The 22344-nt window shown below is 54.2% G+C and overlaps 1 protein-coding gene across 6 annotated transcripts in view; it reads right to left on the minus strand.

The window, feature by feature from the left end:
* MLXIPL (MLX interacting protein like) overlaps positions 1–19764 on the minus strand; it is a 32401-nt gene extending 12637 nt beyond the window's left edge. For 3 of the 6 annotated variants that reach the window (XM_045460030.1, XM_045460029.1, XM_045460027.1), the window contains exons 1-2: positions 5610–5962; positions 1781–1887 (exon numbers count right to left, since the gene is read on the minus strand). In XM_045460030.1, coding sequence (XP_045315986.1) covers positions 1781–1887; positions 5610–5902 — 400 coding nt within the window. In that variant the 5' untranslated portion in view covers positions 5903–5962. Of the gene's footprint in view, positions 1–1780; positions 1888–5609; positions 5973–18992; positions 19148–19235; positions 19307–19558 lie in introns of those variants that run through there. The other 3 variants (XM_045460031.1, XM_045460028.1, XM_045460032.1) reach the window with 3 other exon arrangements.
* Positions 19765–22344: the final 2580 nt, after the last annotated feature.

Here is a 22344-nt window from a genome sequence, read left to right on the forward strand (position 1 = left end):
GAGGGGATCTTGGAGGCCAGGAGGCTGCAGAGGGGTGGCAGGTTCGAGGGGATGAGCCAGGCAGCCCTCCAGCTGTCCCCACCCCTCTCCCTTTCCTGAAGCCCACCTTCAAACCCTCAGTGCTCAGGGAGAAGGTGCGTGCTGACATTTGTTTCGTGCCTGCCGCGTGCTGTTACTATCATCACAAAAATATCATCACCTTCGGGGAGCCCTTGTGTGTGTCAGGCCCTGTGCTGAGATATGAATGATCTCCCTGAAGACTCACAGCAAACCTCAGAGCGGGACCTACTGTTATTCCCACTCTGCAGATGAGTGAGCTCCAGCTAAGGAGGCTACGGACTCTCCCAAGGTCACACAGCTGGGGCATCCTAGAACTTGACTCAACCTGCCTCTGTCTGACACAGAACGTGGGGTGCTTCCAGCAACTCGTGCAATAGCTGGAGACCAGGGTCTGCCTGTCTGGGTGAGGGCCCTGGGTAGCATCAGAAATGTCTTCTGCAGAGAGAAGGATCTGCATCCCATCCAGCTTCGTGGGGAAGGGTGGAGAGCGCAGAGGTGTGTGGAGGGGTGGGCAGTGACTCCCTCTGGCCTATCAGCTTCCTGGTCTGAGTAGGGCCCATCCTATGTGTTGTCAGGGGAGGACTGGAAGCCAGCCAGCTCGGAGCAGTAGAAGGAGCACTGGGCTCAGAGTAGGAGAGCCCTGGACTTCCAGCTAATCACAGTTCTGCTTCTTTTATGCTCCATGACCCTGAACAGGTTACTGGCCTTCTGGGCCTCACTTGCTCATCCATAAAATGGGAGTGATAATATCTATCTGCCAAGGTTGCTAGGAAGCCTCAAGCAAGATGATTTAGGGAGCACTGGGCACATAGATAAATAGAAACCAGAAAACCCTCCCTCTCTCTGCTTGGATGGAATCCAATGGAGCCAGGACAGAGAATACTGAGTATGGTCCCTCCTGGGCTGTGTGTTCCCAGCTCAGGGAAGCCTTTGATCACGTGGGACTTGGTTGACCTGGACAAGGTCCCAACCCAGGGCCGACTGGTCTGAGGCCGCTCAGCCTCTGCTGCTGGGCCGTGGTGGGTGGGTGGGCCTCATATCCCCAAATGAATGACTGTGACCTCCTCAAGGGCATCTCAGATTCAACCATCATTTATTTAGCATCAGTTCTGTGCCAGGACCCTTCATACTTGTTATCACCATGCCAACCAGGAAAAGTAGGACTATTGGTCTTATTTTATAGATAAGGAAACAGATTCAGAGAGGTTAGTCACATGGCCTGCAGTCACACAGCCGGCAAGGGCAGAGACTGGGGAGGAAAGCAGCTCTGGGTAACTCCCAAGTCCAAAGCCCCCTCCACTGTACCACATGGCCTCTCTGGCCCCTTGTCCCCAGTCTCCATGGGGGCACCTGATGGGGGTTCAGTGAGGACTTTAGTGAAAGGCTGGTGGAGACCCAGGCAGGATCCTTAGCTTCCCCATTCACAATGTGATGCCATTGGCCTAGCCAGCATCTAGCACCTCTTTCCACCCTGGCGTCTGGAGCACTGACTATGCTGACGGAATGCAGAAAGGGTCTTGAACTGCCCTCCAAATCTCTGCCCACCTTAGGATTCCAAGGGGTGACCCCCGCTGTGCCTAGCATCCCAGGGCAGAGTACCCTTTGGGACACGTTCCCCGAGACTCTGGGGGTCAGATGCTGGTGCTGGCCCTAAGGGGGTTCCCTGGGCACCTCCCACATGCAGCCCCCCTTGCTGGCAAGGCCCACGGTGCCCACTCACACTGGATATACCAGGCCCTCCAGATGGCGTTGTTGAGACGGATCTTGTCCCGGCAAAGCAGCTTGAGGCCTTTGAAGTTCTTCCACTTGGGAGACACCAGCTTGCCACTGTCAGAGGGAGAGGGCTGGGTCAGGCGGTTGGACAAGGGGCAGCTCAGGGAGGCCTCCTGCAGGGCTGGCTCCCCACTCTTCCCGTGCGCTGGTTACTCATCCATGCTGGGCAAGCTGAGGACTCCCCTGCAACCCCACAAATCCTGCCCCTCACTCTGCCTGAAATCCCTACCCTGAGAGTCAGGCCTTTAAAAAACCCTCCCAGGTCCCTGCTCCAGGCTGAGCTGCTCGTTAACCTACCACCAGAACTAAAACCAGGCTGAAACCTGTTTGTCAGCTCCTTCCTCAGGACAATAATACCATGGCCTCATGGACATCCTTTTCTCAGGCTGGCTAGGGAGGGTTCTCAGAGCCATTTCTTACAGAGGGAAACTGAGTGCCTGGGAGGGAAAGGGACATGCCTAAGGTCACATGGTGGAGACTGATTCAGGCCCTGTGGCCTTTTCCCCACCAGTTTCACTGGCCCTCTTCGGCCTCCTCCGGGGATGGGTAAGGTGTGCCTGGGTGAGGAGAGAATCTCTTCACTACCAGTGGCTTCCAAGCAGCCAGCCGTTGCCTTTTCCCGGCCCTTCTGGCGTCTGCCCACTCCAGAATCCCAGGATGGCAATCTGGACTGAGCTGGATGGGGTGCACCCCTTCTTAGGGGCGTGTGCAAAACAACAGCCATCAGGCCCCAAAGGAAGGCAGCTGGGATGGTGGAGTGGTGGGCAGTGGGGAGGCAGCACCCTTACCCCAGCCCTCACCCTGACCCTAATCCTAGCAGTCAATGAAATCCACTCTCGCAATGACTCTCCAGGTCAAGATGTGCTAGGCACAGGCCAGTCTGCTACCGCTAAGGATCTGACCTAGGAGGTCAAGATGCTCAGAGTCTAGACCCCCACTGATCCCTCCCTCCTCCCTCCCTCCTCGTGGTCCACAAGCCAGGGCTGTATACGAGTCCCCCTGGCCCATCTCCTCCAACCCTTGCTCACATGGAAGGCTGAGGCCTGGGGGACACCAGGCCTGCCTTCTCCCAAGGCTTCTCCCTCATCGTGGGGGTGATGGGTGGGTGGGTGGCAATCTGACTCCTACAGCCCCTGAAGCGCATGGGTCACCAGGTCTCTTCTCCTCTCTGGTCTCCAAGCTCCTGTGTTTGTTTTGGGGTGCGGAGTGGGAAGAGCTGCCACCCCAGGGTACCACAGGCCTCATTACCCAAATAGAGTACATAGCCCATGCCTGCTGGCTGGCCCTCTCCCTCCTAAGTTAGATAAACACCATCTGTCTCGAAGGGAGACTTGGGTGGGGTGCACTGATACCTCCTGGGCCAGCTTCTTTGGCACCTGGGGGGACTCCTGAGTTTGTTGCTTCTGCCTGTATCCCAGCAACCTCCCCACCCACTCTGATCACTCAGTGTCCCACGCCCAGCCTGCCTCCCCTCCCTCCCTGTCCTTGCCGAGGTTCTGGGGTTTGTGGCCAGGAAGGGCTCAGGGAGATGAGACAGTGACAACATACAAGCCCAGAAGGAAAGGATTTTGGTCTGTGCTGGGCTTGTTGGCTGGGAGGGGAGGAGAGGGGCTCAGCCCAGAGGAAAAAGCCCATGACCAGGGCTCAAAGGCTTCTTCTGACCAATAGAAAATCTGGGAATCTCAGGGATGGGTGGGAGAAAACCTAGAACTCTTAGTTCAGCACCGCTCCCCCTTCATGAGTCCAAGCTCCCTTATAGGAACTCCCTGAGAGTCTCTCTGACAGGGTCCTGCCTCGGGTCTACGTGCCTGGGGCCATTCTTTCCACAGCTAGCCAGCTCTGGCCACAAACAAGTGTTTTCTTGGAACTTCCAGACCCTGTCTCCCTGGGGCTTCCACCTACAGAACCACGGAATATGCACCTCCTCCTAGGAGAGAAGTCCTCCCTCTGCCCACAATGCCCTGCTGAGGATGAAAGCTGGCCAGGCACCCACAGGCTGTCCTCTGGGCCAAGCACCTGGGGACCCCTTGCCTTGCTGTCCCTTGCCATGCAGTCACTCTCTCGGGGCATCCTGGCTTCTCTAGTCCACTCCTCTCCGGGGGACCCCCTATAATTAGGGGTATTCAAGGGCTAAAACACTGTCCCAGTTTGAGCCTTAGATTTTTTTCTCTACCAAACAGGGGAAGCCAAAGGCTCCTGTAGTACTGAGTCACCTCCATCCATGGCTCTTAGGCCCCCACAGAGACTAAATATGCTGGGTATTTAGGGGAAAAGAACAGCCCTCTCCTCCCCAGCTGCCCTGGGTCACATCAGATTCTAGTCCAGCCTCTTAGTGGGAGCAGTTTTTGGAGTGTGCTCTGCTCCTGACCTTACCCCCTCCCCTGAACCTCCTTTTTTGGTCACCCATGGTCTGTGGGGTGTAGTATGAAGGAGGAAGCTGAAGTTGGGAGCAGGTGAGAAACGTGGGGGGCCGGGGGGTGGGGGCTGGGAGAACCTGGGGGGTGCCCACATCCGGTGTACCAGGACCTTAGATGCTCTGTCCCAGTCTGTCCCGTGATGTCCCAGGAGGCGGGGGAAGGGAAGAAAGGGACGGGAATTTGAACTTTCCACATCGGTCCGGCGCCCTGGACGATCAGGTTGCAACATGACCTGGGCCCGGGGCCAGAGCATATGGGCCAAGGTTACACCGCCTGCAGCCAATGGGGTCGTGGCTGGGCTGCCGCGATTGGGGGTGAGCAACACCCCCGCAATCCCCACACCAGCTCCGGCTCCAGATCAGAGAGCCTCAAGGGCCGTTCTGTATCCCGCCGTTCTCAGAAGGGGAGGAGGCGCCTCTGAGGAAGAGGAATATTTGCACAGAGAAAAGATCAAGGCTGGCCGATCCCCCTTTCACCTCTACAGTTTTCGGTTGATAATTTATCCTGGCCCCTCAGCTCCTGGGAACTTTGCTCCAGGGCACCGGGCCAGACCCCGGGTTCGCGCCCTCTCCTGGGACGCAGGCAGGCATGGAAGCCCGGGCCAGGCGCGGTCCGCGAGCTCCGCGACGCGCGTAGCAGGGGTCCCAGGCAACGTTAGGCGCTCAGCCTCGCGCTGCGACCCGGGTAGGCGAACCCAGGCCTCCCGGGGAACCAGCAGCACCCCCTGCCGGGCGCCCGCTGGGAAACTCTGCCAGCTGGGCCCCCAGGGCCCAACGGAGCACCCTTCTCCCGCCACCCTCGACCTAACAGGTCAAGAACAGGTGTCCCGGCAATTGGGAAGTACAGGGTGGACAAGAGACTGGGTTTCAAAAGACGTTGGCTATGAATCGGGACAATCATGGGCGTGAGGAGTTTCGCCAGGGTGCAAGAATGGAGTGTGTCTGGGCCCGGGTACTGGGGAGGGAGCGGAGGGCCGAGGTGGTCTGGTGGAGTGGCCCCCAGAGTGGAGGGTGGGAATGGCTTAGGGTCCTGGGAGCTCGAGGGATGCCCTGGAATTTCTTTGGGGCCAGAAGAGTCAGGACGGGGAGAGGGGCCTTGGTGGGTCGAGGTGGAGGTCGAGGTGGAGGACAGGAGGTCCGCACCCTGGGGAGGGAGTGAAAGTGGTGAGCCATGGGAATCTGGAGGCAGGGCCGGGGCCAGAGGACGCTCGGGGTTGGGGGAGAAGGGTGTCCAGGATGTGGTCGGATTCTCTGAGAGCATCCAGGGACCAAAGTTTGGGGCCGGGTGGGGTGTCCGGGGCCCCAGCGCGTGGTGCCGCCACGGAGGGCCGAGGCTGCCGGGCCCCGGAGCCGCCCTCACCTGTAGGCCAGGCTCATGCACTCGAAGAGGCGGGTGAGTGTGGGGTCGATGCTGCGCGGCCCGAAGTCGGCGGGCCCCATGGGCCCCTCCTGGTCGCGCCGCCGGGTCAGCGAGTCGCTGTGCGGCGACGACACCATGAAGTGACCGCTGTGGATGACCTGCGAGCGGAGCAGCCCGCCCGCGCTGCGCCGGTTACTCGGGTCCTCCGAATCTGTGTCTGAGTCCGAGTCTTGGCTGGGGACGACCCGCGGGCAGGACAAGCCGGCGGCCAGACCCGCCAACGCCCGGGCCATGGCTTTCGTCGCCGCCGCCTCGCCCGGGCTCCGTGGAGCAGCTGACGCGGCCAGAGTGGCCAGATTGGCCTCATTAACATAACCCCGCCCCTCCGCAGCCATAGGTCGTTCCGGGGGGCGGGGCCTTGGGGACAGCGCGCGGGAGCAGGCGGGAGTGGGTTTAAATTAGCATAATCAATATGCACGCTAAAAATAAATATATTAGCATGATCAATATGCTAAGCGAGAGCGCGGGCGGAGCTACTGCGGGTCTGGAGTTTGGAAGAGGAAGAGGTCCCTGTTTCCCCTCTTGCCCCTCCTTATGCAGTTCCCCTATGTCACCCAAAAGGGGTCTCAAGAAGAGTTGACGAGTAGAGCACCAGGTTGGCTCAATCGGTTGAACAACCTATTCTTGATCTCCGCTCAGCTCATGATCTTGGCTTGGGTCATGATCTCATGGTTCAGAGTTCAAGCCCGACGTCAGGCTCTGCACTGACAGTGAGGAGCCTGCTAGGAATTCTTTCTCCCTCTCTCTCTCTCTCTCTCTGCTCCTACCCCACTCGTGTTTGTGCGCGCACTCTCTCTCTCAAGAAAGAAAGAAAGGGAAAGAAAGAAAAAGAAAGAAAGAAAAAAGTTTGACTATTAATCATTCACACCTGAGCCAGAAAGTGCCTCAGTGCCTGGGATTCCTTGCTTCCAGTGCCCTCCTGTGAAGTCCCTCAGCTAACTACACCCCTTCCTCCCTGCCCTCTCTGGTGTCCAGGCTCACATTCACCCTCTCTCAGTCCTGCACACAGCTGGAAGCACACACCTGTCAGAGTCTTGTGTGGCCTGGCCCACAGGAAGGTCCCAGCACCCCCCCCCCAGTTGCCATTATGATCATCACTACACCTGCACAGAGGCCCCGAGGTTTACATGAGTGTGAATCCATGAGTGGTGACAGGTGATGACTGGCAAGGTGGAGCCTTGGTCACCTTCCCCTGGACATCCCCCAGGCAAGCCATCTGCTCTGGAGCTTTGGGTCCTCCCTCTTACCGGCCCTGGGGTCCAGCTCACGTACCTGTTTCTGAAGTCTCTCCTCTCACCCTGAGAACTGGGCTGTTTGGTCTAGAGCACTCACACTGTCACCTAGCTGGCATCTTTAACAATCCTCAGAGGTGGGATTCTTGCCCCACTTCAGCGCATGTCACCAGTGTCCACAGGAGTGGAAACACCCGAATATCTACACAGGGCCCAAAATGGAACCTGGTCTAGAATTCCAGACTTTCCATCCAGGGTTATCTCTGGTGGGGGAGGGGAGGGCTAGAGGCCAAAGCTAACCTCCCTTGGTTTTGTGGACAGTGTGGCCTATGTGTAGTCACAGGAGAGATAGCGGGAGCTGGAAGCTTGGAGAAGGTTCTCTCAGAGTGTTTTCTTCCCTCCCCTGGTAGGGTCACACAGCTCCCGAAATCAAATGGCAGTGCCTTGAGGGCCTCTGTGATCACCTGAGATGCTGAAATGATTGCCCAAGGCTGCTCACAGTCCCGCCTCTCCACCCACCCACCCCATGTCCCTTGGCCAGGTACCCTCTGTCCCTGCCAAACAGTCACCTCTCAGTCCCTGGAGCCCCAAGTGCTGCTCTCTGCAGGGGTGCATTCTCTCTGCTCATCTGTTGGCCAAATTCTGGGGCCTCAGGTACCCACCTCAGCCTGCCTCCTCTGGAGAGAGAGCCATTCCTAAGTGGTCCTTTTGGGATCCTTGGCACGGAGACCGACAGGGTCACTACCTATCCTTTATGTGCCTGTCTGGCTCTGCCCCTGGCCTATGGGCCCTGAGATAGGACTGTTCCTCGGGTGTCTGAACCCCCACACTGAGCATGCAGGGGCTTGGGAATGCTTGGAGAAGGGCATGACACTAAGAGGACCTGGCGGCCACTTTGGGGAGCAGGGGTGGGAAGCAGGGCCACTTCTCTGTTGGAGCCTCCTAGTTTCAAGGACCCCGCCTTAGGCAGAGGTCTGAATTGATCCTTGCTCCGCTGCTAATTCCATGAATGCCCCTGGGCAAATCTCTGTCTTACTGGGACTCTGTCTCTCAGTCTCTCGCTCTGTCTCTGTCAACTCAGGAAGTGGAATTCAGAGCTTTCTTAGGATTCTGTAACTGTTAACACCTTGGGTTCTAAGTCTGTCCTATCAGCATCCCACCTCACCCCACCACGCTCCCGCTGGCCTCCTGTCCCCAGGAGAAAATCTCAGAATGGCCTCCTGTAGTTCGAGAGACTTTTTCATGAGTTGAGACTCAGTAGGGTGAATTATCTGTCTCACCCCATTACCCTCTCTTTCCCCAGCCATCAGCTGGCCCTCTGCACCCTGTTCTTGCCCTCCTCGGGGCCTGATAATACCTTTGGCGGGCTAAGGACTGAAAAAGACAATCCCTCTCTGTGTAATTCAAAACAGAACAACAATACATTGTACAATAAACACAAGGAAGTTCATAAGTTCCAATTTCTTCCACGAGGACATCTTCAATTGGAAAAAAAAAATCCATTACTAAATTTTTTTTTTTTCAAAAAAAAAAAAAAAAGAAAGAAAAAGAAAAAAGAAAACGTTTCAATGCTCCAAGCTTGCTGAGGCCTGGAATGCATGCTTCATCTGCCTTGTCCAGCCTCCCCCAATCATCATTCCTAACCATACTGAAGTAGGTAATATTACCTCCATTTTACAGTTGAAGAAACAGGTCAGGGAGTGAGGCACTTGCTCAAGGTCCTGCCGTGAGAAAGGGCAGAGCCAGGTCTGACTCTGAAGTCCAGCCTCCTTCACTTATGAGGCTGCCACTTGTCTCCTCTTAAATACGATTCTAGCCACGGTCAACTGGAGAAGTCAAACCAGCTGGTGGCATGGGGGCCCTGGCATGCCTGGGCTTCGGCACAGCTGGTTCAGGGTGCCCTTGCCCGGATGACTGTGCAGGCTTGTGCCAGCTGGCCTGGGCTCACCCTTCTCTTCCCTTTCCCATCTGGCCCCCGTTACCCACGGCCCCGGGCTTACAGCCTCTCTCTACAGCCAAGTCTCGTTCACAGGCCACGGAGGTGCAGGACCGGGTGTAAAACCCTGGCTGTCCCTGCCGTCCTGCTTGACATCACACCCGCCCTGTGTCCCAGCCTTCGCTCTCAGGATCCCCTCCTTTCCCTCCTCGTCTGGAAAGCTCACCCAAACTAGAAGTGCCGCCTCCACCTCCAACATCTTCCCGGAGTTCCCACAACCCTTGTTCCAATACAACTTTTAACTGCGTTCTGCTCTCCGTTCCCAGTGAGGGGTGCACATCCCTCCGTATCCCACTAGATGGCGAACTGCCTGAAAGCGAGAATCCCATCCTCTCCATAGACCATTTTTCTCCAAGTGCAAACGGGGCAGATGGGTTTTTGTTGAATGAATTGAGTTTATACTGCATCTGTGTACTACGTGTGTTCTATCTGTCCATCCATCTACACACACACGCACAGACACACAGACACACACAGATGACACTTACTAAGTGTGTATTATGTGCCTATCCTAGTGCTAGTATTTCACTTTTGCGAAAGTTAAAAAATACAGAGGGGCACTTGGGTGGCTCCGTCAGCTGAGCATCTGATTCTCGGTTTCCGCTCAGGTCACGATCTCACGGTTTCGAGCCCCGTGTCTGGCTCTGCACTGGCAGTGTGGAGCCTGCTTGGGATTCTCTCTCCCTCTCTCTCTCTGCCCTTCCCCTGCTGGCGCTGTCTCGATCTCTCTCAAAATAAATAAATAAGCTTAAAAAATACAGAAATGCAAAGATTTGGCCCTTATAATATCCATAGTGATGGAAAGTAGATTAGCAGCTGCTAGGGGTTGGGAATAGTTGGGTGTGGGCAATTAGAATAACTGCTAATTGGTATTGGGTTTCACCTTGGGGATGGTGAAAATGTTCTAGAATGAGATAGTTGGGGATAGTTGTGCAGCTTTGTGAATATGCTAAATGACACTGAAAAAGGGTGAATTTTATAGTAAGTGTATTATATCTCAGGAAAATCAGGCACTTTTATATATTGTTCCATTTCCTGGTAGTCCTCTCCACTGTGCACGTGTGTGGATGTGTTACATTTTACCGAGGGGAAACTGAGGCTCTGGGAGGTGATTCCGAGTACTGTTGTGAGAGTGAACCGTAAATGGCTAACGTTGGTGGCGCCTAACCTAACCCGTCTGTAGAATGTTCATGACAGCTCCGTGATTTTCAACTCGTCTTGTAGACAAAGGAACAGGCTTTGCCGCAGGTCAAAAGGTACAAGGAGAGCTGAGATTCACACGCAGGCAATCTGATGCCAGCCTGCCCCCAAGAACCTACATTCTCAAATTAGAAGGACGAGCGATCACTCGGGAGGACGTGGTACCAGCAGAATTTCATCCATGCCGCTGCCAGGGTAACTTGACCCGATCACTTCAGAAAACTATTTGTCAGTACCTACTAGGGCTGAACATCCACCTCCCTTATAACCCAGCAATTCCACAGAAACGGGTGTGTATGTGCAACAAATACATATACACGACTATTCACTCAGCATTATTCCTATAATGCAGCCAGGCGCTGCCTCCTCACACTACAGAATATTAACACAGTAACGGGAATGAACACCATATAACCAAATGCAACCATATGGGTACATCTCACCGACAATATGGTGAACAAAAGAAGCCTGACACAGGAGGGTATGTGCTGTAAGACTTCATTTATATAAGGCTCCAAAACAAGCTAATCTGTGGTTTTGGAGTCAGGGTAGTGTTTAGCTTTGAGGTGAGAGAAGGGATCAGGAAGGGGCTTCCTGGAGTGCTGCTAACATTTTGTCTCAGTATCTGGGTTCAGGTTACATGGGTGCATTTGCTGGAAATACTCATCAAGCTGGATACTTACGATGCGTGTACTCTAACATAGGTATGTTAGATTTAAAAGGTTTTGTTTTTTTTTTAACGTTTATTTTGAGAGAGAGTGGGGAAGGGGCAGAAAGAGAGAGAGGGAAACCAGAATCCGAAGCAGGCTCCAGGCTCTTAGCTGTCAACACAGAGCCCAATACGGGGCTGGAACTCATGGACCACAAGGTCATGACCTGAGCCGAAGTCGGACACTTAACTGACTGAGCCACCCAGGCACTCTGATTTAAAAGTTTTTGAAAAGAGAGCCACCTGAGCGGCTCAGTCAATACAGTGTCCAACTTTGGCTCAGGTCATGATCCCAAGGTTCATCAGTTCAAGCCCCACATTGGGCTTGCTGCTGTCAGCGCAGATCTACTGTCTCCCTCTCTGTCTACCCCTCCCCCTCCCCTGCTCACGTTCTCTCTCTCTCTCAAAAATTGATATTAAAAAAAAGCTTTTGAAAAGAGAAACCAAGTTTGCGCGCGCACACACACACACACACACACACACACACACACAATCAGCCACTCCACCCCGAGTCACCTTGGATGCTCTTACCTGAAGCCTCCCTCAGCTGGAGGTGAATTGGGCATTTAGGTGGGGGGAGGAGGGAGGTGGCACCTCAGGCCAGAAGAGGATTTGGGGGCATCACTGAGTGAGTTGAAGAAGCAGGGGATGCAGGGGTGGGCAAGAATGAGAAAGAGGAGTCTTAGCTGTGTCTCTAACTGGCAGCAAGATGGGAAGACAGTTTCCCCTGTTGGAGTCTCAGTTTCTGCATCTGTGAAATGGGGGACCAAATCATGAAGGAAAAGCCGATAAATGTGACTACATTAAAGTGAGCAAGTTGGACCAGATTCGTTTTCACATCAGAAGCACCCAAGTGTTCTACCAAAAAATATAGGTCTCAACCCAAAGGGAGTGAAAAAAGTCACTTCCCTTTGCAAGAAGCATGTCTCACGTTTCTAGACTTTCCGCTTCTATATTTATATGTAGGGATACTATAAGTGTATTGTTTATACATTTTTAAATTATGAAAATACCAAATAAAAATACATTCTATGTCGACTGCCCCTGGTCCCACTGAGAAGCCCTGCTCTTTGTGCTCTGAGATTGTGAGAAGGGAGGAGGAAAGGCAGGGGAGGAAGAACAACAGAGTAGAGACGGAGTGAGCACCCAGCTACTTCCCCTCATCTATTCAACTGTATCTATCTGCACATCTAGTAATTTACCTATCCATCCATGCATCCATCCATCCATCCCAATCGGCCCACTTATCTGTCCATTCATCACCTCTCAACCCATCCATTCATCTCTTCTTGCATCCATCTATTTATCCATTCACATCTTCCCAATCTGTCCATCTGTCCATTTTCCTTCCATTTATACATCTACCTAACCTTCCATCTCTTCATCCCTTTCTCCACCCAAATACCCCTTCAGCTGCCCATCCAGCACACGTATTAACTGCCTCCTTGTATCAGGCCCTTAGTTAAGCCCGGGGTAGTGGGGCGTGGGGAGGGCAGAGATTTGAACCCAAGGCTGACACCATGTCTGGCAGCTTGCAATGGGTTCCTGCCCCAGGCTGGGCTGCGTTGGGGTGTGGGGTGTGGAGAGCCCAGGAGAGGAAAACAAGCAACTGGAGAAAGACCAGCAGACACGGTGGGAGCTAGGATCCAGAGCCTGTCCCAGACTGAGGAAGGACAGGAAAAGGAGGAGAGTGGCTCGGAAGGTCAACCTGGGCTTCCCCAGATGGTCCTAGAAAAACCAGCCCAGGCCCCTAGGATCTGGGGGAACATGCAGTGAGGCTAGTTTCAGGCCTAGCCCACTTCAATACCTCTCTGTCTTCTTCCCTCCTCTTCTTCTGTGCCCCCTTTCTTCCCATCATCCAACTTCCCAAGGCCAGGGCCTTGGTCCATCCATCTGTAATTCCAAAGCCTGCCCAAAGTTTAGCCAACAAAACCACCAGTCTCTGCCTGGCCATTGGCAGGAACCACAGAACTTTTAGAATCTTCTCTTGTCCCTTGAGGAACCTAGATGAACAGGACTTATGATTACTTGTCATCTATGAGCGAACAGGCTCAGAGAAGTTAACTTACTTGCTTGAGGTCACAGAGCAAGTAATTTAAGGCTCTAATTCCTCACCTGCACTTTTTTACTAGCATGGTTAAAATAGTAGTGAGGAGAGGGGAGCCGTTTCCATAGGGCCCTGGGGTGCAGCCCATGGTGGGGCTGGGGGTGTGGGTAGGTGGTGTGCAGGGATAGCTGGGAAGGAAGAAAACAGTGGCATCACCAGTGGGGTTATCTATCTGGAAACTTCCCCTTCTCCAACACTTTGGCTGCTTCGTGGGCAGTCTTAAAACCCTATCCCAGGCCAGGAAGAGGCAGAAATGATGTGGGTGGGGCAAAACATCTTTTCTCTACTCTGCTGTAAACAGGTAACATGGGATTATATTTTTGGATGACCATTTGGCAAAATCTGTTACACCAAAAACATTTATACTCTTTGGCTCATCAAGTTCAACTACAGAAATCTATCCTATAAAAATGTTTCCCTGGGGCACCTGGCTGGCTCAGTCGGTGGAGCATGTGACTCTTGATCTTGACGTTGTGAATTCAGGCCCCACGTTACTTAAAATAAAGATTACTTGGGGCGCCTGGGTGGCGCAGTCGGTTAAGCGTCCGACTTCAGCCAGGTCACGATCTCGCGGACCGTGAGTTCGAGCCCCGCGTCAGGCTCTGGGCTGATGGCTCAGAGCCTGGAGCCTGTTTCTGGTTCTGTGTCTCCCTCTCTCTCTCTGCCCCTCCCCCGTTCATGCTCTGTCTCTCTCTGTCCCAAAAATAAATAAAATGTCGAAAAAATAAAATAAAATAAAGATTACTTAAAAATAAAACCTTTAAAAAAATAAAAATAAAACTTTAAAAATCAAAGTAAAAATTGGGGCTCCTGGGTGGCTCAGTCAGTTAAGCGTCCAACTTTGGCTCAGGTCATGATCTCATGATTTGTGAGTTCAAGCCCCACATCAGGCTGTCTGCTGTCAGCACAGAGCCCTCTTTGGATCCTCTGACCCCCTCTCTCTGCCCCTCCCCGTCTGGTGCTCTCTCTCTCTCTGTCTCTCAAAAATAAACATTTGAAAAAATAAAAATAAAAATAAAAATGTGTCCCTAATGTACAAAGATGTACAAGGATGTTCCTCACAGCACTGTTTATAATTCTGACAAACAGGAGAATGGTTGAATAAATTTTGACAGATCTCTATAGTGGAAAACCATGTAGCTGTTAACAACTTTGTCTATAAAATGGGGATAAACAGAGTACCCACCTCTCACCATTTTTATGGGGATTAAGTGAATCAATACCTTCAAAGTGCTCAGGTGGTAAAGACGTGCTATCATTATCATAAGTGTAGAAATAGTAAAAGGTAGCTAAGGTGCAATGCTGATGTTAGAAGAAAGTTGAAAAACAATGTGTGAAGTGTGATCTCACTCAAGTAGAAATAAATAATGGTGAACATTCATATATGGAAAGAGGAGAAAAGTCTGGACACACAGCCAACAAACTATGGCATTATGATGGTCTTTATGGGATATGGGAAACAGACATTCATTCACTTGTAAATTTCCATAAATGCTAAAATTGTATAAGGCCTGTATATTACTTTTGAAACCAGAAAAAAAATCCTTCAGTAAAGTAAAGAAAATAAGAGGAGATAGGGCAGTAGATGATGGCTGCTTTCTTCTTGAGGACCCCAAAGTCCACAGATCAAAGATGTCCAAACAAAGGAAAGGGTCCCTGATTGGCTGACTGGACCCTGGGGAAGGGAAAGGTTCAGCCTTCTGCCCCACCTTGTCTGAACGCTCCTTCTCAATCCACAGAGCCCAAGGGCGCCATGGGGGACATTTTCTCTTTAGGGCACAGAGCCCAGTAGGTTGGCTCATCAGGTACCTGTGAGTCATCTCAGGCAAACCATTCACCCTCTCTGGGATTCAGCTGCCCTCCCTGTAGCACGGGAAGCAGCGTAGCCTGTAGGTAGGTTGTGACCAGCCAGGGTGGAGAATGTGCTATACGGTAGTGCAGTGTCACAGCAGTGGAGGGATGGGGGGTCAGCCAGGAGATGAGGTTTTGCCAAGAAGAGCCATCCTACCAAGAGTCTGTCAGTTTGCAAAAATGTCACTGGCCACCATTTACCAGTAGACAATTTTTACTCGTGACACCTCTGACACCAAATGCATGATGTCTTTTCCAACACCACTTCTCCAATTCCCTGACACTGGCTGAGAGTCCTACAATTCAGTTCCCTTCTGACACTATCTCCCGGGAGTTAGCATCCAACCCCACAAGTTAAGGGGTCAGTCCCCTTAAGACTGTCTCCATTTCAGATACCAACCACAAGTCTGGGTTAACACTTGTACTTCTGACCGACCAGCTATAAATCAGGGGAATCTCAGCACGCCTTGTTCAGGTTTTTCCAATTTGCTAGAAAGGCTCACAGAACTCAGGAAAGCACTTTGCTTACGTTTACCATTTTATCATAAAGGATACAACCCAGGAAAGCCAAATGTGGAAGACAGGCACGGGGCAAGGTATGGCGGGCGGGGGGCACATGGGGTTTCCATGCCCTCTCCAGGTGCACCACCCTCCCAGCACCTCGATGTGTTCACCAACCCCTTCACTGAGGAGTTTTTAATGGAAATTCATTAGGCAGGCATGATTTTGGTGATTGGGGAGTGAACTCAGTCTCCAGCCCCATTCCCCTCCTGAGAGATGGGGGGGTGGGGCTGAAAGTTCCAACTCTCTAATCCCACCTTGATCTCCCTGGCGACCAACTTCCATCCTGAAACTATTAGGGGCCACCAGCCACCAGGCATCTCATTAGCCTACAAAAGACACTCATAGCTCTGGAGATTCCAAGGGTTTTAGGAGCTGTGTGCCAGAAACACAGGAGAAGGACTAAGCATACACTGCTCAGGACTCACATCTGCTACTTGGAAGTTTGGCACATCCGAATTGGAATAAGATGTAGAAATCAGCAAGGGCAACGGGCTCATGTGACTTGGAGGGGCTCCTTTGGAGCAGCGGCTTGCGTCAGGCTACCCGGTGCATGTCACATTAGTGACCAAGCCAGGTCTCCTGCCTCCCAGCTCCGACCCCTCCACACTGAACTTCTGGAGTTCCAGAGGAAGTGGAACAGGTAACACTGTGTTAGTCTACCCATTCTACAGATGAGAAAACAGAGGGCTGGAGAGCAGGTGCGCCTTGCAGTACAGTCTCCTTCTTTGTACCTGTGGCATTTCTGGCCACCCCAGTGTGCCAGGGTGGGTCTGTGCCTGGTTGTTCAGAGTCAGCTCCAAGAGAGTAGAATGGGGAGTGCCTTGGAGGGGAGGGGATTATCATCAAGGCTAGAGCCCCCCTGGTCCCACAGACCCCTCAGCATCCAGGTCAGATGATGCCCCTGCCATCCAGGGCTCCCTGGCACAGAGGCATGGGGGCAGGGTGTGGACTGTGGTGCTCAAATTTGCCCCTGTGTGTGACCCTGGGCTCCTCTCTGAGGGTGCTCCATACAAGGAAAGAGTGGTATCATGGGCTTTGAGCACTGGTTTCTCACTTTAAAATGGGTGTGAAGGGGGTGCCTGGGTAGCTCAGTTGGTTAAGTGTCCGACTCTCAATCTTGGCTTAGGTAAAGATCTTATAGGTTCGTGAGTTTGAGCCCTACATAGGACTCTGCCCTGATAGCACAGAACTTGCTTGGGATTCTCTCTCCCTTTCTCTCTGCCCCTCCTCCACTCACGCTCTCTGTCTCTCGATCTCAAAAACAAGTAAATAAACATTTAAAATGGGTGTGGGAAATTGATGTTAAATTCACCTTACGGGGTTGTTGGCAGAATCAAATGAAATATGTAAGAGCCAGTGGTAGGCACACGAGTGTGGATTTTCTTTCTCCTTCCCTCTTTTCCTCTCCCACCCCTGTCCTTCCTTTTTTCTTTCCTTCCTAACCAATACCTCTGAGTACGGTGTTAGAGAAAGAACCAGATGCTATGGGACAGGCCATGGGGGGACAGCCTCCACCAGGGGACTTGAGGATGGAAAACAGCTTCTCAAACCAGCCATGGGAAGGGACAGTCAGGGTCTGCCCTGCCCAGAATCCCCGGGCCTCCCACTGCTAAGGAGCTCAGGGAGTCACATGGGCCCCATGAGGGCGTCGGGTCCCTGGGCTGACACAGAAAGGGGTCCTAGGGAGGCATACCTCTCATCCAGAGTCACGTGGCTGATGGGGCTGTGTGGGACAAGAGCTGATGTGACTCCCAGAGCTACCCAGCACTAGGGAGACCTAGGGATTCTGGGCAGGATGGAGCAGACTGTCACAGGCCGGCTTACATGCCAGCCAGCCTGCCCCCACATCTCGGGGCCAGCTGGAGGGATGCGTCGCCTATTTATCAGTGCCAGACCCTGCCCTGGGAATGTTTGGTTTCCTCCTGCCCTGTTGGGGACCCCCTACACAAGATCAGCTTAGCCCACCTCTAAGAGAAAAGGCAAATGTCAGCTGCCTTGCTCCTGAAGCTCAAGGGCAGGAAAGTCCAGCGGGGAGGTAGGGAGCGGGGTGCAGACCATGTGGACACCCACGAGCATCCACGAGTACACCCCCTGATGTGTGCTGCTCCCCGGATGCAACACACACGCTTGCCCACAGCTGCTCTCGACGGTGTCAGCATCAGTGTCAAAGGATGCACAGGGTGAGGCCCAGAAGCTGACAGGGGACGAGGCAGAGGTAACAGTGGGAGCAGAAATCAGGGCTTTGGAATCAGGGTGGCTTGTTTTAAAGCCCAGCCCCGTCATTTCCAGGCTGTGTGACCTTGAGCCGGTGCTTTGACTTCTCTGTTTCCTCATCTATAAAGTGGGCACGATATCCTTTCCCTCTCAGGTTATCAGGAAGAAGGAAACAGTGACAGAAAATCCCTGCACGGTGCCTGGCACGTAGTAGGTGTCCAGCAAATTTCAGTCCCTCCTTCCCCCTTCCGAGCGACCCTCGGCCTGAGGGAGCCCCCCTTTCCTTCCTCCCCTGCCTCACATCTGAGCCCAAACCCCTTTGTCAGCCCTGAACAGGGAGTGAGAATTGTGCTGATGAAGGCCTCTCTCAGCCCAGTCTCCACCTGCCTTTGCCCCTCACAGAGCCAGCAGCAGAGTCAAGGGCAGCCTCAGAGGGAGGCTCCAGGTACGGCTTCTGCCCAAAGGGAAGAAGTGGGCTCTGGGGCAGGTGTAGTCCACAGGAGCCTCAAGAGCACAGCCCCTCTCCCTCCGTCCCACCCTGCAGTTCCTCAAAGCCCATTGCGCCCTCTACCTCAGTTTACAAACATCACCTCCACCAGTGCTACTCACATACAGGCCGAACGATTTCGTTGACAACATTCCAAGAACCCAGGTGCGTCCCTGGCCCTGGCCCCCTCACCTGGGCCCAGGTTGAGTCCTGATCTCACCCTGAGCCCTGAGCGCGATTCCAAACTGAGCCCTGGCCTGGGGTAGATCGTGTCCTTCCTGGGTGCAACCAGAAGGATGGCCCTCTCAAGAGAGGGAGGATCCTGGTTGCCACAGCACAGAGCTCCTCAGTGGGAATCTTCCCCCTCCTCCAGGAGCTAGCCCTGCCCTGGGGCTAAGGAGCTGAGCCTCCCTGCCCACGTTCCCAGGCCTGAGATCCCCAGGCCCCAGTTGTCCTCCCCCTGGATCTGCCGGTCTGGGCAGGAGATGGGCAGGCCACATGCAGAGAACAGAAGGAAACTCACCTGGACAAGATGGAGGCCTGGGCCAGGTCCCCGGCCCCACCCAACACCTGATCCAGCTGACCCTGGGACATCATCCTCCTTGTGAAGGACCACAAGGACCTTGCTTGGCGTGGGCCTCCCTGTCCTCCAAAGCATCCTGGTGTCCCATTTAATCCTGTCCCTATCTCCCCTCCAGCGTCCCAGGAACAAGCCTCCCCATGTCACAGAGGGAGAGCCAGGCCCAGAGAAAGGAAGTAATGGGCCCAACGTCACACAGTCAGACACAGACAAGAACTCAAAGCTCCTAAACCCAACCCAGGCCTGACCCTGGCTTCTTTGCCCACCAGGGTAACCTCAGGAGACACGGAGGTGGGGGTAGGGTGGCTGGGAGGCCGAAGGGAGCCCTGGCCTTCCTGGGCCAGACCAGGAGGAGTGCCCTTTGCCATTTCCCTAGCCCCTACCTGTTGGCTAGAAGTGTGGTGGCCATGAATCCACGTGGCTTCCCTGCCCCACGGTAACATCTGGCTTCTCCCTGCCCAGCCAGGGGGAGCTCTGAGTCCTTGCTGCTGTGATCCTAGGGCCCACCTGGAACCGGCTTCTCTCCCGGCACCCACACCTGTCTTGGCCAGAGGGTGGAACAGAGAAGGCCCTCCCTCCTGCCTCCCTGGCCCCACAGTCACCTCTATGGAGAGTCCCCAGAGCACCGTTCAATCCTTCCCCAGCTGGTGGGAGCCGAGGGGGCGGTGGGAACCCGTGTGTACTTCACCCTCTGCTCCTGGAAGAACAGGCAGGATGAATTCTCAGATTCTTGATCCTAAGCCCTCTCTGGGGTCTGAGCTTGCCTCCTTCTCCTGGCAGCTGAGCCAGGGCAAGTACACAAGAGTATTGACCCCACCAGCCCAGCAGAGCTCAACCGGTGGCCCTCCCCCATTGAACAGGTGCGGGGACTGAGGTCCGGCCTAGGGGAGGATCTGACTCCCCTTGGGCTATGCGCCTGCACCCACCTGATCACCTCCACACCCCTCACCTGGATTCCGAGCGATCTGCGGGTAGGGTGGGCCACGCCCGCAGGGTCTCCTCCTCGGGCGGCGTCTGGGGAGCGGGAGCCTTAGGGGCGCACGCAGGATGCTCCTGGGCCGCTGCCGACAGCAGCCGCCGGGTCTTCTCTGCGCCGGCGGCAGAGGGCTCTGTGCGCTACGCCCTGGGCCCGGCTTTTAGCAGCGGGTGTGGACGCGGGCACTGCTCGGCCCCCGCCCGTTCGGGGTGTCCTTTGCCCTTGTTCCGGTGCCTCCTTCTCTCCTTAGCACGTGGGTGGCAGCCGCTCACCCGTCTGGCAGCCTGTGGCACAGCCATGGGCCTGGGCCACGGGCCCAGGCGCCTGCCAATCCCCGTCTGGGACCTACTCGTGCCCGCTCACCTTTAACCCCTCTCTCCCGGAGGGCTTGGTGCCAGGCTCCCAAACCGCTGGCTGGGTTTGAGAAGGAGGAGCCACAGGTATGGGACCGTGGCCCAGGTGGACAGAGGCAGAGCCTGGGATGCTGCAGTCGCCTCCCTGAGCCCCAGCCCCTCTGGGAACCTCATCCTGGCTCCTGAATTCCCTGTCTCTGTTGAGCTCCCATCTGGCTCATCGAACCCCCTTCATTCCCGCCCCTGGTTCTACCGGCTTTATCCTGAGTCCACTGGGCTTCTAAGCCCACTCACCCACTTCCTCACCTGGACCTCACCGAGCCCCCCCCACCCCTTCCCTGGGCTCTCTTCTCCTCCCTGAGCAGCCCGCCCCCTACTCTCTCTCTCTCTCTCTCTCTCTCTCACACACACACACACACACACACACACACACACACACACCCCTCCACCCTCACGGAGCCCTTGGCCCTTCCAGAACGCCTATCCCCTCCTGACCTCTCTCTCCTCCCTGTGCCTGTTTCCTCCTGTGTAAGATGGGAAGCAGGGCAAGGGGATGGCGATGGTCTTGGGCCTTCACATCAGAGAAAGGTAGAAGAAAGAAGTTCCTTGAAGGAATCCAATCCTGGAAGGCTTCCTGAAGGAGGAAGATGTTCATGGTTAGTTTGAAGCTAAGAAAGAAAGGAGATGATTTCGACAGCTTCTGTTGAGTGGCTACTCTCCTTTAATGGAAGCTGGGGAGGCATGGGTGGGGGGAGGGGTGTCCTTACTTAAGAAAGTCTCCTGAAGATCAACAGAAAGTATCTCCCTCTTCATATGAAAATTCTCTAGACCGAGGGCAGGGTTTCATTTCAACTCAACAAATCATTACCATTTCTGGCTAATGTTCGCCAAGCATTGACTACTTACCAGGGTCCCGCCTGCACCTCTTAAGCCCTTTATGTGGATTAACTCATTGAATCCCTTCAATGGCCAGATGGGGTGGGTGTCTTCTCCCGGTTTTACAGATGAGGGAACGGAGGTGCAGGGAGGTTCAGATCGGTGGTAGATGGCAGAACTGGAGTCTGAGCCCAGGTGCCCCGACTCTGCACCTGCTGTGTAATAAATAGATCCTTTGCTGGAAAGAGGACAGAAATGTTGTTCCTGCTCTCAGGGGACCCCTATGGCTAACAGGTAGGGAATAGATGGGTCTTTAATAACAGGTCAAGTTGGCATGAGGAAGGAATGCTGGGAAGGAAAGGCTGATTCCGCCTTTGGAGGAGGGGGTGTGTTCTAGGTCAAGAAGGACGGGTCCGTTCTTCTACAGCTTTAGGAGAAGGCGTGTGGTGGGGGGGAAAGGCATCCACGGAGGAGGGACACCTTGGCCAAAGGCAGGAGAGATGTGGAAATGCAGCATAAGGTTGGGGAATTGTCAGGCATCTGGCTCGACTGGAAAAGGGTCTCTGGGTCGAGTACGAGATTGGGGAAAAGAAAGAGGGAGAGACTCATGGAGGAACACAGATGTCACACAAAGAAATGAAGACCAGCTGAGAGAGAGCAGGGAGCCATGGAAGGATGGTGAGCAAAGGCAGAAGGGGGGGGGGGGGCTTTACTGGGGCTGCAGCTAGAGGGAAGCACTGGGAGGGGGAGGAGACTGGAGGCTTCGTGGGGGTGGGTGCCTTAGCCCAGGGGTGGCAGGCCTGCCTGAGCTGGGCCCGAACATGTGACCGACCACGGGAGGTGGATGGCGGACTCACCAGACTGAAGGGACAGGTTGTCACCGTGATTTCTGCGTGTGCTTCTCCAGAGGGCTTGGGCTCTCCTTCAACTCTGGATCCAGCCCCCCCGAGCAGGACCTGAAACAAAAGAGCATGTTTGTAAGTGTCGTCAGAATTACACCAAGAAGATCTGGGAACAGCTGGAAGATTTCCTGGTTTGAGCCTCGCTGGCCGGCAGGATGCCGACCCCCTAAACCAAATAAGGGGGTGCAGTGGAGACTGACCGGGCAGAATGGGAAGATACTGCTTTGAAAGGTCGCCAGGGGGTGACGTCCACTAGGCTGTTGTCTTCAGGATGGCAGGTCATGTCTGCGCCTCCCACGAGGCAGATGGGGATCTCTGAGGACACTGCCTGTTTCTTCAGCCTGTATTGCTGCCTCCTGTGGGCCTTATCCTGAGCCGGTGGGAGCATCATCAAAATGCAGGAGGGCGTCCTGTGCAGCCCTAAGAAGAGATGGCTGAAGTCAGAGCCTTCGCTTTCTTTCTTTTCTTTCTTTTAATGTTCATCTATTTATTTAAAAAAATTTTAATGTTTAACTTTTGAGAGAGAGGGAGAGACAGAGCGTGAGCAGGGGAGGGGCAGAGAGAGAGGGAGACACAGAATCCAAAGCAGGCTCCAGGCTCTGAGCTGTCAGCACAGAGCCTGACACGG

This window comes from Leopardus geoffroyi, chromosome E3 (assembly GCF_018350155.1).
Source record: "Leopardus geoffroyi isolate Oge1 chromosome E3, O.geoffroyi_Oge1_pat1.0, whole genome shotgun sequence".
Lineage (NCBI taxonomy): Eukaryota > Metazoa > Chordata > Mammalia > Carnivora > Felidae > Leopardus > Leopardus geoffroyi.